The sequence below is a fragment of the Grus americana genome, unplaced genomic scaffold (assembly GCF_028858705.1).
Source record: "Grus americana isolate bGruAme1 unplaced genomic scaffold, bGruAme1.mat scaffold_419, whole genome shotgun sequence".
Taxonomy (NCBI): Eukaryota; Metazoa; Chordata; class Aves; order Gruiformes; family Gruidae; genus Grus; species Grus americana.
The window spans coordinates 1-15289 of record NW_026561682.1 but is presented as its reverse complement, the minus strand read 5'-3'; the positions used below and the strand labels follow the sequence as shown (position 1 = coordinate 15289).

Here is a 15289-nt window from a genome sequence, read left to right as displayed (position 1 = left end):
TATGATCACAGGACTGCCACGCAGCAGGACTCTGACCAAGCTGCCAGTGCTCTCAGGCCTTGCACCAAAACAAGAGCTCAGAAAGAGAGTGTGGAAGTGAAAAGAGAGCAGCTCAGGAAAGACCAAGCGCTGGTGCTGCTTGGCAGTGCTCCTGTGCTGGGACTCTTTTCCCCTCCACCTGTGCACACAGGCACTGACCTGCAGCTCCAGAAAGGTCTCTCAGGAAGGATCTCAAACAAACCAGTCACTGCAGGGTCCTTTGATTTCTTTAAATGTACAGACAGTCTTGCTTCTCATTAACACACTCTCTGGATCACACAGGAAAGGTAGATCCTGATGCAGAAGAGGGATGAATAATGACATTGCTTTGTGGACCACATTATCATCAGTAAAACAAAAGAAAAAAACCGAAATCCCCCCCAAAACAAAAGCAACAAAAACTTCAGAAGACAGGTTGGGACTGCAATGAGTTATATTATGAGTGATATGGAGATGATGATGAACAGTTTATTGCTTCTGAAAATCATCCCGTCCTCAGTTTCCACACTGCATCCTTGAGCTCCTGGTTCCTCATGCTGTAGATGAGAGGATTCACGGCTGGAGGTACCACCGAGTAAAGAACTGCCATTACCAGATCCAGGGATGGGGAGGACATGGAGGGGGTCTTCAGGTAGGCAAATATGCCAGTGCTGATAAACAGGGAGACCACGGCCAGGTGAGGGAGGCATGTGGAAAAGGCTTTGTGCCGTCCCTGCTCAGAGGGGATCCTCAGCACGGCCCTGAAGATCTGCACATAGGACACCACAATGAAAACAAAACACCCAAAGGCTAAACAGGCACTGACCACAATTAGCCCAACTTCCCTGAGGTAGGCATCTGAGCAGGAGAGCTTGAGGATCTGGGGGATTTCACAGAAGAACTGGTCCACAGCATTGTCGTGGCAGAGGGGTAGGGAAAATGTATTGGCCGTGTGCAGCAGAGCAGTGAGAAACCCACTGCCCCAGGCAGCTGCTGCCATGTGGGCACAAGCTCTGCTGCCCAGGAGGGTCCCGTAGTGCAGGGGTTTGCAGATGGCAACGTAGCGGTCGTAGGCCATGATGGTGAGAAGACAATACTCCCCTACAATAAAGAAGAGAAAGAAAAAGAGCTGTGCAGCACATCCTGAGTAGGAGATGGATCTGTTGTCCCAGAGTGAGCTGGCCATGGCTTTGGGGAGAGTGGTGGAGATGAAGCCCAGGTCTAGAAGGGAGAGGTTGAGGAGGAAGAAGTACATGGGGGTGTGGAGGTGGTGGTCACAGGCTATGGCAGTGATGATGAGGCCGTTTCCCAGGAGGGCAGCCAGGTAGATGCCCAGGAAGAGCCCGAAGTGCAAGAGCTGCAGCTCCCGTGTGTCTGCGAATGCCAGGAGGAGGAACTGGGTGATGGAGCTGTCATTGGACATTTGCTGTCTCTGGGCATTGGGACCTGTCAAAGGAGGAAGAAGTAGTGACAAGTTAGGGTAGACATCTCAGAGAAGTATTTCTTCCAATTCTCATGGAAACCCCCCAAACTGCCTCTTTCCTTTCAGAAAGACCTTTTGCTGGTCCATTTAGTGAATTCGGGTGGGAGCTGGCTGAGGATCCCCCAAGTGGCACTTCTGCTTGTCGCTGAGAGAAACCTTGTGGGTCCTGTGTGGCAAAGGGACTGTCCCTTTGTGCAGACTGACAGTCTGTCCGTCAGACCCGGTCTCAGTTACCCTAGGCTGTCACCTCCTTGAGCTGGAGAGCGATTGCACCCAGACCCCCCTGAGAAGAAAATGGACAATGGGGTGAATGCAGTTCCCAAGTGCCCATCTCCAAACTCCTCACATTGTCTCAGCTCAGCCCTCCCCTCCCAGCCAGGGACGCAGGGGGCTCATCACAGGTGCTTGCATACACCCTGCCAGCAGCATTTCCATGGCCTTAGTACTGAGGGGCTGCTACGTAACACACAGACGGAACGGGAAGGCTGTGCCCTTCTGGAAGACAGCCTGCAGCACAGCAGGATGGCCCAGGGAAATAACCGAATGTCCTCAAGATCACCTGTCCGGAACAGTGAGTTGGCTCACTGAGCCCTGCAAGCAGCATTGCCCGGAGCTCCCACCTTAGGTGGGAAGAAAGGCAGCATGAAGAGGAGGGGGGAACTGGAGAAATTCCCCAGTGCCCCTGTTGATGGAGGCAGTACGGGGACAAACGGATGAGCACTTGGGAGATTCCCCTCATCAGGGGTCCATCTGCCGAGGAGGTAACTCATGCCGTGGAGCACATGGCCTTCAAGGTGAAGGCCCTGCTGTGTGGCAGAAGAGATCAGGGGCTTGGTCCGGGGAAGGCGTCGGCGCTGTAGCAAATGGCACAGAGGTGCCTGAATTCCCCCCCCTCCCCTGGCATTTCTGGCAGCAGCTTCTTCTCACTCCCTGCCCATATCTCTGCAGCCTGGAGCTGTTCCTGCCGGGATTTGTTTCTCTGTCCCCACATCTCCTCCCTGTCAGTGCTCACAGACCCCATCGCACCCACTGTGTGCTCAGCTCTGCCCTGCAGACCCCTCCTGGAAGCAGGGACATCTCTGTGTGTGCGGGGGCTCAGCAGCAGTTCAGAGAAGTCTGAATTAGAACTAGGGTCTCCGTGCCTTCACCAGAGCAGAAAAATAAATTCCCATCTCCCACTGCCCCCCAGCCAATGAAGAGCGGAAAACTGAAAGCACAGGTTCCTGCACTTTCAGGTACATGTTGCCTTGATGTCCTGCTTCAAAAGGACCCTCTGCAAATGCCCTGGCGGGGGATCTGAACCTGTGAGCACCTCTGACCCATGCAACACCCTCTTGACTCCAGAAGGCCTCTGCCCTGCCAGGCATCACCCCTTCCACCCAGAGCTTATCCCCAGGTGCTGTGGGGAGCTCCCCAGGCAGGCTGAGTGCTGACCCTGGCAGGCAGCAGAGTCCCTGCTCCAGCACACAGCCCCTGGGGTGCAGGGACCCCGCTCTGAAGGACAGCCCTGGGCACCCCTGGCTGCACACCTGGCTGCACACCCTTGCAGCCAGCCCCAGGAGAAGGGAAACTTCGTGTGCTGTCCCTCTGATGGTGCTACGCAGAAGCCCTGCTCTGGAGCATGTCCTTCTCCACAGTAAAGAAACCCTGATTGCCATCCTGCCAGATCTTAGCTGCAGCAAGATGTGTGAGCTCTAGGAAGCCCCTCCAGGACATTTGTGTATCGACCTGGAGCCAGACACTTACCGTGTCAAGGCCTGTGTAGATTTCTCCAACAGCGAACTCTCAGCATTAGCCCACTCCACAGTGCCTGTAATATCTCTGCCGTTTCCCCCTCTGCCCTCGCTGCCTGCAGGCAGTGCCCTCAGCCCTGCTGCGCTTTGCAGAGGAGCTGCTCCTGGGCAGAGCTGTCTCTCTGCAGCGCTGCCCGCTTGCCAGGAGCTCCCTCCATCCCAGGAGCCCAGCCCAGCTCAGCAGCAGAGGACCAGCCCAAGGCAGCACTTTCTCTGCCCCCTCTGGGCTCCCTCCAGGTGTCCCTGGGGCTCTGGGGGAACCTGCTGTGAAACAGCCTGAAGCAATCACTGATGTTCCCTCCCTCCGCTGGGGAAGGACACTTCTTTCCAGTAGAGTCATTTCTCCAAACAGACTGAGTCATGTCCAAGATTCACCTTTTCATGTCCCATCATTAGAGACAGGAAACCAAGACAGTGACCAGGAGGGATCTCCTTTACCTCTGCTGAGGGAAGAGATGCACCCGAGTCATTAGACGCATCTCAGTTGTTTTATAGTCCTGGGGCCGGATGGGGACTCAGCTCCCTGCCACAAACCCTCAGGATGTCGGATTCCTCTTGCCTCAGTTAAGGTGTGCACAAAACAGGCACCTGCATGTGAGCTGCTTGTCCCAGCTCGCATGGTAATTCATGAAGATAAAGGCCATGAGTGAGCTGCTGAGACACAACACCTGGTTATCTTTGAGATGCCAGAGGTGACCAAGATGTGTGCTGGTAACTGCAAGATCTAATGGAGCACTTCCTAGAGACAGGGCAGCATCTGGGGCCATCACCTTGGAGGCTGGTGGGAAATTTCTTTGGCCAGGTGAAATGACAGCAGATGCCCACGTTTATGACAACTGAAACTGTAACTATACCTTAGCTCCAGGGCATCCTATAGAGGTCTTCAACTGACCAAAAGGAGTGCCTTCCTGAGGAACCTGTCCTTCCTGGAGATCTGCTACACGTCAGTCACTCTGCCAAAAATGCTGGTGGGTTTCCTGACGGAAGACGGCAGGATCTCCTTCCTTGGCTGTGCTGCCCAGCTCTATTTCCTGGTTTTGCTGGGCAGCATCGAATGCCTTCTCCTGGCTGCCATGGCCTACGACTGCTACATAGCCATCTGTGACCCCCTGCACTACACCCTCATCATGAGCAGGGGTGTCTGCATCAGACTGCTGGTGGGGTCGTGGGTGGTCGTCGTACCAGTGCAAGTAGGACAGACCTACCAGGTGTTCACTTTGCCCTTCTGTGCATCCCGGGACCTTCGCCACTTTTTCTGGGATGTCCCCCCTCTGCCGGAACTGGCCTGTGCAGACACTTTCTGGAACCAAGTGATGCTGTACACCATCATCCTGGTCTTTGCGATCCTTCCCTTCTCCTTCATAGTTATTTCTTACATTAAAATTATCAGGGCAATTCTGAGAATACCTTCAGTTCTGGGCAGACACAAAGCCTTTTCCACCTGCTCTTCACACCTCGGGGTGGTGACACTCTTCTATGGCTCAGCCACAGTTGTCTACTTAAAGCGACGGTCAAGGGATTCTGTAGACCCTGACAAGTACCTTGCCCTGTTCTACACAATTGTGACCCCCATGTTTAACCCTGTCATCTATAGCCTGAGGAACAAGGAAGTGAGAATTGCCTTGAAGAGACTCCTATGGACAAAGTGATACTACAGAGTATGTAAAATAGCCCCAAATAGTCCCAAATGCCCCACTGGGGTACGTGGTTGCCTGAAAAAAGGCATCCCACATTTGCCCCAAAAAACCCCACATGTCCAGCCTGGCTTCCATCCTCCTCAAGAAGGGGGAAGGTGGCCTGAGCCATTCCTGGTATGTCATGCCCCACCATGATTAATACAAACAGCTCCTTCAAGCTCTGTCTGACCAATGTAAAGTTAAAGGGATATAGCTGAATCGTGGTCAGCAGTCAATGAGGCCCAAAGGTGACACAACCGATGAAGAGATGACTACCCTCAGGTTTGAGAAATCACTTCCTAGACCCCATGGACTGTCTAGAGTGTCACCGCATGGAATCAACCTAAAAACATTAAAAGTCATGAAGGTCATCTTCCCCTGCTATGATGTCTTGCACTGAGTTGTGTAATGCTTCACTAACTTGACAGAAAGAATAAACAAAAAAAGTCACCGGGGGGAAAGTCCAGCACTGGGATAGAGTCCCAGGGACCCATGGAGTGTCTTTTTGCCATGGTTTAATACCAGTCGGCAAGTAAGCACCACACAGCAGCTTGCTCACTCCCCACCCTGGTGGGAAAGGAGAGACTCGGAAGGGTAAAAGTGAGAAAACTGGGGGGCTGAGATAAAGGCAGTTTATTAGGTAAAGCAAAAGCCGTGCACACAAGCAAAGCAAAACAAGGAATTCCTCCATCACTTCCCATCAGCAGGCAGGTGTTCAGCCATCTCCAGGAAAGCAGGGCTCCATCACGCGCAATGGTTACTTGGGAAGACACACACCGTCACTCCCAATGCCCTCTCCTTCCTTCTTTTTCCACCAGCTTTTATGGCTCAACACGATGTCATATGGTATGGAATATCCCTTGGTCAGGTGAGGTCAGCTGTCCCAGCTGTGTCCCCTCCAAACTTCTCGCTGGTGGGATGGTGCGAGAAGCAGAAGAGGCCTTGACATCGTGCAAGCACTGCTCAGCAGTAACTAAACCATCCCTGTGTTATCAACACTGTTTTCAGCACACATCCAAAACACAGCCCCATGCAAGCTACTATGGAGAAAATTAACTCCGTCCCAGCCAAAACCAGCACACGCATTTATGTACTGAATCTGCTTTGCCAGTCTGAAACTGTCTCTTTAAAAAATGAGCCAGTGGGGGGTTGTAGCCCAAATGCCTATGCAGCATGAAGTGGGTTTCCCCAAACGGAGCAGCTTTGCACAATGTCTGCTCCACGAGGGGAAATATCTCAGCCTGCAATTGCAAATGGCTGATGCTGTGGAGGACAAATGTGTTTCCTGAGACAATATTCGATAAGTAAACAATACAAAAAGATTGGGAAGGTGAATGGGTAGGACAGAAACAGGAAAATTGCCCATCCACTGGAGCTCTGCAGAAGGAGGCTGGAGTGGTGCCCAGCATGAGGTGCTACAGTGGGATCAGCACCTAGACAAGACTTTTGTAGGGAAGGCTTTGCAAAGGAATAGCCTGACCTCACCCACCTGAAAAATAGACCCCGGGCAGCGTATTGAAGTGATGGTGAGATATGTCCCGGGGTAAAAGACCTTTGATGAGAGAAGGCTGGAGAGCTTTGGGTTGCAGAGATTGGAGGTAGTCCTCTGGCAATCTGAGTAGACTAAGCTTTGGAAATGAGGAAAATAAAGAAGCTCTCAAGGTTGTTTAAGGAATTAGTGGTACTGTCACTAATAACACGAACAGCACAGTGCTGTAAGGGAATTCCTTCTTTTTCTTCATTAGGATTAATCAAAGCACTTCAATTTCATTCCCAACATTCATTTCTACTTTACAAAAGAGCCATAAGTTCTCAGCAGTTAGCCTCTGGCATGAAGTTCTTAAAACGCAGTGCTGCTTCTCTCACTGTTACCATTTCAATATTACACTTCTTAGACAGTATTGCCCTTAAATTATCCCTGCTTCATCTCTCTCCTCCCTGTTGTGTGGAGGAGAGGGAGGTGGAAGAGGGGAGCTGTTGCTTTTTTAGCCACAGGCGGCCAAGGGACAGACCCCAGCTTATGCAAAAGCACAAAGGAAGACAACATTTCCACGTGGTGTACGCTAAAACAACACCGCTACCTGCATTTCCAGTCTCTGATGTCCTAACTGTGCGGCAGGGAGCCTGGAAGCTCTGAGCTCCCTTCATCTGCCCTGCAATTCAGCATGTAAAATGAAACTAACCTCCTCAAAGAGATTCTTCTGGTTCTCTTCAGAACCTACAGCACCACATTTGCCAGGAGACTGGCCAGGACAGGGAAAGTGGACTCGCATTCCTCTGCACAGAAAGCTTAGGTGTTCCTGGGAAGCTCGGGAGGCATGGCATACCGATTCCTGGGTTCAAGGAGCCGCTCAAAGGCTTTGTGTCCATTTCCATAACGGTGGATTCAATGCCTGGCACACGTGCAGCCTCTGTACTGGGATGCTGATGTCTATGGAGCAACCTGCTCCGACCTCCGAGCTGGCCCTGCTTGGAACCAAAGGTAGAACTAGAGACCTCCTGAGTACAGGAGCATTCCACCCTGAATCGTCCTATGACCCCCTGCTGCAGAGACCCCCACCTCCAGCTGAATCCTTTCTCCTGGGGCACACTGCAAGGCACGGGCTTATGGAAGGGTTGTTGGGAAAGGGAGCGCTGGGATCTCTGGTCCAGCCTCCCAGCAAAGGGTGGGGTATCGCCAGTCCCACAGTCAGCTTGGCTGGAAACTGAAGACCTCCAAAGATGGAGATCACAGAGAGTTCTGGGTATCCTGCTGCCGTCAGCAGCACCCTCTGTTCACTCTTTCTGAAGGCCCAGTGTGAAGGTCCCAGGAGGAAACTTGTGGCTGTTGCCTCTGCCAGGATTCAGCTGCCTTTGAGTGCCCTGCTCCTCACCTTCAGCAGACTAAAGAGACCCAGTTCCTTCTGCCTCTCCACACGGCTCGTGCTTTAGGCCCCAACTCTCATCATGACAAACTGCCTCTGGACATTCTCCAGTTTCTCCATCCACCTTTCAAAATGGGAAACCCACTGGCTCATATGGCATCCATCATAACTCCCATGCCCTTCTCCTCAGGACACTCCTCAGCCAGGCACGTCATGGTCCTCATGCATGCGGTTTATTCTGCTCCAGATGCAGACCTTGCCTTTCTGTTGGCCAAAGGCATGAGGGTGTGAAGGTCCCTCTGGCCTGAAACTCCCACATGTCAGCATTCGAGATTTGTGGGTCAATGCCTCCAGCAGCATAGCAATATGGGGATTTCTCTCCTGCCAAGTATCAATAATTGTTCCCTACTCCTCTGCCAGGGCAATGCCCTGGACCTGTTCCGACATGAAATCACCCAGGTCCTCAGGCTCCCCTGCTCAGATGTCCACCTCAGTGAGGCTGGGTTTATTGTGGTTAGTGCCTGTTTAGCATTTGGTGTTTTGTTTTCATCGTGGTGTCCTGTGTGCAGATCTTCAGGGCCGTGCTGAGGATCCCCTCTGAGCAGGGACGGCACAAAGCCTTTTCCACGTGCCTCCCTCACCTGGCCGTGGTCTCCCTGTTTAGCAGCAGTACCGTGTTTGCCCACCTGAAGTCCCCCCAATCTCCTCCCCATCTCTGGATCTGGTGGTAGCTGTTCTGTACTCTGTGGTACCTCCAGTAGTGACACACTATTTACAGCATGAGGAACCGGGAGCTCAAGGATGCCCTTGAGAAAATGATTCCAAGGACATTTTGCTACACTGACAGAATTACCACCTCTGTCCACAAATGATTCCCAGTGTATCTGATTCCAGCTTTTGTTTGTTTGTTTGTTGTGAGGTTGGGTTTTTTTGGTTTGGTTTCCTTTGGTTTAAACTATAATTATCATTATTGCTGTTGATATTTTTCATTCACGGTTTTTATGTTTCTTTCTTCACAAATATTTGCATTTACGTCACTGTATCTGAGTCATGTACCAACTTTGCATCTATAAGTGAGCCTGGCTGCCTTTATAAAAGTATGTTCAACACTGCTCAGAGTTAGTGTGACTCGTAGCATCTCGATAACACAGTGGGATCTCCCCAGTGCAGTGCTTTCTGTCCGGGCTCTTTCTCCAAAGAGGCATGAGGAACTGCCCCACTGAAATTCCTCTTCCTCCATGTGTTTGGGAGCAAAAAGCTCAGCGTCTGTTTGTGACCTTTTAGAGACGAGACGTCGGACGGGATTTATGCGTCATCAGTCGGTGTCTGATGACAGGTAAGATGGTGAGTGTAACTGAGGGGTGTGCCCAGGGCTCTCACACAGGTGACATTAAGGACACCCATCGTCTAGGAGAGGAATCTGGAGCTGCCTGGAGGGCGCAGTGGTTCTCCAGGAGCGGCATGTTCCCAGGGTTGAGTGGGTATGGAAGAGGTCGGCAAAGACGGGGTTGAGGCCTAAAGTACAGGACATGTGCAGACCTCCTCGGGGCACTCTCCAGTTCCTCCCCACCTCTCTATAGCAGCAATTCCCACAGAGGGACACACCGGTCCAGATGTCACCACACCACGGCTCACTGCAGGGGGATGAAAACTCAAGATGTCTGGGGTGGCAGAGCTACTTCTACCACGGCCTCAGATGCAGTTGACCTTGTTCACACTGAGCACGCACCACTGCCTTGTATGGTGTCCCTCATAGTGCCTACAGCACAGAGGACCCAAATCCTTGCCTGCTAGCCAAATCATTGTATTCCCTTCCCTGCATGCAGTAGTCATGCCACTCTCCTCGAGCTGCATTTCCCTCTGGACACCTATCAGACAACTTAATGCAATTTCTGGTGCAATGATTGTGAGGCTTTTGGGGAGTCAGCAGTCCTAGGATGAAAGCAAGCACACATTCAAAATTCACCAGGATTCACATGATTTTGAAGGCTTTTGGAAGATGCGGGTATGAACATGTATCACAGTTTCTGCAGGGGCTATGGGAAAGCCCATACGTACAGTAGTGATGTCTCCAGGAGCTGATCTTAAACTCTCCATCTATCCAGGAGCTGGCCCTGGGATTCCCTCATCCCTCCAGTTACCCCATGGAGAAACACATACACACAGACAAACACACACACACACAGACAAACACACACACGCACACACACACACACAGAGACAAACACACACACACAGAGTCATGTATTTGGTAGCGGGAGGGCTACAGGGAGTGGATCTGCAAGAAGCTGCTAGAAGCTTCCCCTGTGTCCGATAGAGCTGATGCCAGCCGGCTCCAAGACGGACCCAATGCTGGCCAAGGCCAAGCCTATCAGCAACTGTGGCAGTGCCCCTGTGATAACATATTTAAGAAGGAAGAAAAAGAGAGCGACTGAGACTATTTGAGAGGAACAACTCTGCAGACACCAAGGTCAGTGCAGAAGGAGGGGGAGGAGGTGCTCCAGGCGCCAGAGCAGATTCCTTTGCAGCCCATGGAGGTTGATGGTGGAGCAGATATCCACCTGCAGCCCACGGACGACCCCACACTGGGACAGGTGGAGACACCTGAAGGAGGCTGTGACCCTGTGGGAAGCCAGCGCTGGAGCAGGCTCCTGGCAGGACCTGTGGACCCATGAAGAGAGGAGCCAACGCTGGAGCAGTTTTTCTGTCAGGACTTGTGACTCCGCTGGGGGACCCATGCTGGAGCAGTCTGTTCCTGAAGGATTGTACCTTGTGGAAGGGACCCACACTGGAGCAGGTCATGAAGAAATGTAGCCTGTGGGAAGGACTCAAGATGGAGAAGTTCATGGAGGACTGTCTCCTAGGAGAGGGACCTCACGCTGGAGCGGGGGAAGCGTGAGGAGTCCTCCGTGAGGAGGAAGGAGGGGCAGAGACAATGTGTGATGAACTGACCACAACCCCCATTCTCCGTCCCCCCATTCTGCTAGAGGGGGAGGAGGTAGAGAAATCGGGTCACTGAGTCTTTGAGAGGTTTGTGCAATCTCCTCTCAGTACCTGAGGTTTGTTACTCAGCACCAAATACACCATGGGACTCATTAAAATCAAGCAAGTCTTAACGAGCTATCTCTCCCTCTGTGATTTTCTTCAAGTCTTCAAGAGTTGTACAGATAATTGGAGCTGTTTCCCAGTGTAGTTGTGGAGAAAGATTTCAAAGAACTTCTAATAAAGAGGAGGTTTTATTTCCAAGGGTGTATTTTACTACTTTTCAGTTTAGAGAAGAGGTGATGGCAGCATTCCCCAGTAGATCTTGCTCCAGGGTCTCTCCTAAGGATGCCTGGACAGGAGGAAAAGCACTCCCTTGAGGTCTGACACAGCATGGACAGCCTCCACCTCAGCTCCCCAGCCCCACCATTTCTCTCATTGGCCACCGGGGACTTTCCCTTACATCAGACTTCTCCACTGAATTCTGCAGCTGGATGTTACAGCTCCTTTGTACCAACCCGCACTTGCTTTCCTTAGAGAAATGGCTGCACATATTTTTTTTTTTGCCTATTTGCAAGCAAAGAAAAGTCAAGCACGATAAAGTTTCATCGACAATAAAACACACTCTGCACCATATGCTTACTACAAGCTGCCTCTAATGACGTTGCATTTCTACAAGGGATAATCTTATGAGAAATGTTTTAGGTAGGTAGGTAGGTCAGTAGATATATAGATAGATATAGATATAGATATAAACATAACTAAAGAGTTGGCTAAAGAGACAATTAGACTACTTAATGACAGGGCAAGATTTTAACTCCCTGATGTCAAAGCAGCAGCTTTGGGTGGGTGACAGGTATGTGAGTGAACAAAGAGCAGGGAGAGGAGAAAACTGGAGCACAATGGAAAGGGCCTTTGTCTAGACAGTCTGCTGAAAAGATGACTTTACAAAGGGTCATTGTATAATAGACAATAGTTAGATGATGAAATAAGGAAGGTTCAGCACAGAGATAAGGAAAATCTTTTTCTCCATGAGGACATCCAAGCATTGGAACTGGTTTCACAGAGACGTTGTGCCGTCTCTGCCCTTGGGTGTTTTCCAGCCCCCAATGGATAAAGCCTCGAGCAATGTGGCCTGACTCCACATCTGATTCTGCTGCGAGCAGAAGGCCAGAATAGACACCTCCTGAAATCCCATTTAAGAAAGTCGAAACAAAAAAGATGCAGCAGTTTCTTGTCCTCAAGGTCTGCATTTGATGACAGCAGGGAAAGTTCTCAGGTTCCCTGTGACCATGGAAGTAAGTCAGGTTCTTAGTTTAGTCAGAGCAGCTGCAGCTGTCATGCCTTGCTCCAGGCACTGCTGCTCAGGTGCAGGCCTGCTTGACAGGTATCCCCAAACTGTCCTGACCATTTCCTTTGCTTCACCATTCATTCCCTTGTCACTCCCTTCCCACCTCTCCAGTCCTACTCCTTATCCCCTCCCATGCAAAAAGACAACCCCTTTTATCCATTTCCTCACAGGCCCTGCACATTCTCCGTTTGAACCCTTATTTGGTGTTTCTGAGGTGGTTAAACGTTGCTTTCTGCCTTGATTAGCAACTACACTACACTAGTACTCTTTTTCTCATCTGTAGTGTCCTGTGGCTACCTAAGTTATCACCTTGTTAGAGGCACCATGGCTCAGGATGAACATCAGCACAGGTACTTTCAATGTTGGAGGTTCATTCCAGAGGGACCTTGACACACCTGGGGATTTGGCCAGCCGAAACTTGAAGATTTAGAAGGAAAAGCTGCAGAACAACTCCGTGCAGCAGCATGGGCAGTGACCACGCAGGCCAAGGAGTGCCTGGAGGAGAAGGGCCTGTGAGTCATGATGGCTGCCGTAGGAGCCAGTGGGCTTTGCATTCCAAAAGGAAAATGGAGAAAATGGAGAGTGTCCGGGGGAGGTCTGCCAAAATGGAGTGAGGAGCCTAAAGCCTGAGCTGTAGGAGAGTCTGAGGGAACTGGGCCTCTCTAGCTGGCTGAAGGGAAGGCATTGGGCAACCTCATAAGAGCCTGCACCTACCTACCTTGAGAGATGAGGGAGCCGAGCTCTCTTCTGCAGTGGCCAATGAACTGACAGAGGAAACAGCCACAAAGTGCCTCTTGGGAGTTTTGGGCTGAGCCTTAGAAAAAATAACATGGACTAGAAGGAGCACTGCTGTGACCTCCACCTTTGGAGCTCTTCAGGTTTCAGCTCCGCAAAGTCACAGCTACGTGGAGGATGGACTAGAGTCCCCCAGCAGTCTCCTCCTGCCAAGCCTTCCAAGAGCTTGTTCCTTGGCACGTGCTGTACAGGAAGAGATTAAGCTGGAGGTGAGGCTCTCTACATCATAGGATAATTCAGGGTGGAAGGGAGCTCTGGAGGTCTCAAGTGCAATGCCCAGCTGAAAGCAGGGCCAGCTCTGAGATCAGACCAGGTTGCTCAGGAAATGTCAGCATCCACAGAGAGAATTTACACACAAACCAGGTCACCATTACAGAACTGGAGACGAGGCATTTGACCAGTTCCCTGAACACCGCTATCGGTAGGCCATGCCTCCTGAGATTCCTGGGAACATGCACCTTCTTTTCCAAGGACTGGGTTCCTTATGCAAGTTCCCTGGCATATCTCCAGACCATGGAGTGCTTTAGACTGTAAACAGAATTGAAAGAAAGCCTCTGACTTGGGTACTATCAACCTCATTGCTCAAAGAGAGGGATATGGAGGCATCTCAGAGCTTCCACGTTCCTGCTACAGATTCAATGCCTCATAGGAAGGAGCTGAAGAAAACACTTTTGAACTGGTATAGCCTTTAGATCATTTCACATGTGAAGGCTCTGCTCTCTGCTTTCAATCGTTGGCACCCTGCTTTTCCTCACCTGCTTTTCCTTGCTCTCCTGCCAAAACCTGACCAAGTGATGAGAAGAAAGGCAGCAGAAAGGCCCTAGGCCTCCATGAATCAGCTGTGGTCTGGCAGCTGGAGGGCGATGGTGTCATTTCATTGTACACCCCACAAAGAATCCAGCTAGGAAGTGAATCTGCAAGTCTGAATCGACAAGGTCCATGGACAGCCCAGGCTGTGTCTATGGCTGTGACTGGAGACCCATACACCTGCAGTGCAGATCAAGCTGGGGCTGAAAGTGGGCTTCAATGGGCTCCTGGGCCCATGGACAGGGATGCAGGTGGAGGCTGCAGGTTATGCTGGTCAGGGCCATGAAGGCCGATGGATGCTCTCAGGGCCCTGACACTGCCCCCGTGGCATCCCACCTGCCAGTGCCCGCAGGAGGCCAAAGTCTCATTCCCTCATGTGCAGGGCCTGTGCTCTGCTAATCTCCTTCCCCTCGTCCCTGGGGATGTGGGAGACCACATGGTCACTGCAGACTAGGCTGACACTGGTCTTCACAGCCCTGACCAGTTCTTCCTCTTTTGGGAGTACCCCATCCAGGTGAGCAGAAGACTGGGTGGCCCATTTAGAAGCTGACGCACACACACCCCCACGCCTCCATTTAACCTGTTGCGTGTTCCATAGAGAATGTCCATTTATCTGAGCTGCCCTGACATCCCACAGGGCATCCCCCACTTCTCATCTTCCCTGCTGGTCTCTCCTAAAGATGTTCTATCTCCACCTACCACAAAAGCCCTGGGAGGTGTCCATCCCCACCTCGGCTCTTCTTCCATTGACATCACATCTCTGTGAAAAAGTGTGACGAAGAAGGAGTGGCAGAGAGGTTCTGTGCTGACTGTAACCCCTCATTCACCATCCCCCCCGCACCTCTCAGGGTTGGGGCAGGTAGAAGAATTGGGAATGAAGGAGTAATCTGAGCCTGGGGAAAAGGAGTGTGGTGGGGGAATGGTCTTTCATATTTTTGTCATATCAAAAGTCTATTTTAATTGACAATAAATTAAATTGATCTTCCCCAAGTCAGCTCTTCTTTGCCAATGACAGTAATTAGTAAGTGATCTTCCGGTCTTTATCTTGACCTGTGAGCTAATCTATCTTATTGTCTCCCTTTGTCTTTTTGAGTTGGGGCTGTGAATGAGCATCTGAGTGGGTGTCTGGCTGCTGGCCAAGGCTAAGCCACTACAGAACCACCACATCAGGAGTGCTGTGTCCAGTTTGCAGCTCCCCGGCACAAGAAAGACCTTGACAGATTGGAGCAAGTCCTGCAAAGGCAAGAAGGATGGTTGGGGCCTGGAGACCATCATGGACAAGGAAAGGTGGAGAGAGTTGGGGGTTTTTTTGAGAAATCCCTCAGAGTCAAACACTAGAAGAAAGACCCAGGCCAGTTGGTGGGATCTCAAACAATGGATTTTTTTCAATATCTCTTGAGACAAGACCATGAACCCCTGATCTAGCTGGACCTGCCTGAGAATGGGCTTGGCTGAGAGACCAGCTGTGTCAAGAGCTATGGGACTTGGATTGTAATGAGTGTCAGTAGGAAACTCGTTGT

General features: G+C 51.2%; 2 protein-coding genes across 2 annotated transcripts; one reads left to right on the top strand and one right to left on the bottom strand.

The window, feature by feature from the left end:
• Positions 1 to 523: 523 nt before the first annotated feature.
• Positions 524 to 3626, bottom strand: LOC129200698 (olfactory receptor 14A16-like). The gene is made up of 2 exons (XM_054811976.1): positions 3437 to 3626; positions 524 to 1464 (listed from the first exon to the last, which is right to left on the bottom strand). The coding sequence occupies exons 1-2, from the start codon at positions 3450 to 3452 to the stop codon at positions 524 to 526; spliced, it is 957 nt and encodes a 318-aa protein (XP_054667951.1). The 5' UTR covers positions 3453 to 3626.
• A 285-nt stretch (positions 3627 to 3911) lies between these two features.
• LOC129200689 (olfactory receptor 10AG1-like) lies at positions 3912 to 4943 on the top strand. The gene is made up of 2 exons (XM_054811965.1): positions 3912 to 3940; positions 4154 to 4943. The coding sequence occupies exons 1-2, from the start codon at positions 3912 to 3914 to the stop codon at positions 4941 to 4943; spliced, it is 819 nt and encodes a 272-aa protein (XP_054667940.1).
• Positions 4944 to 15289: the final 10346 nt, after the last annotated feature.

Coding starts and splice junctions, on each gene's coding strand:
- LOC129200689 (XM_054811965.1), top strand. CDS start 3,912: ATGGTAATTCATGAAGATAAAGGCCATGA. Junction 3,941..4,153: donor CATGAAGATAAAGGCCATGA/GTGAGCTGCTGA, acceptor ACTATACCTTAG/CTCCAGGGCATCCTATAGAG.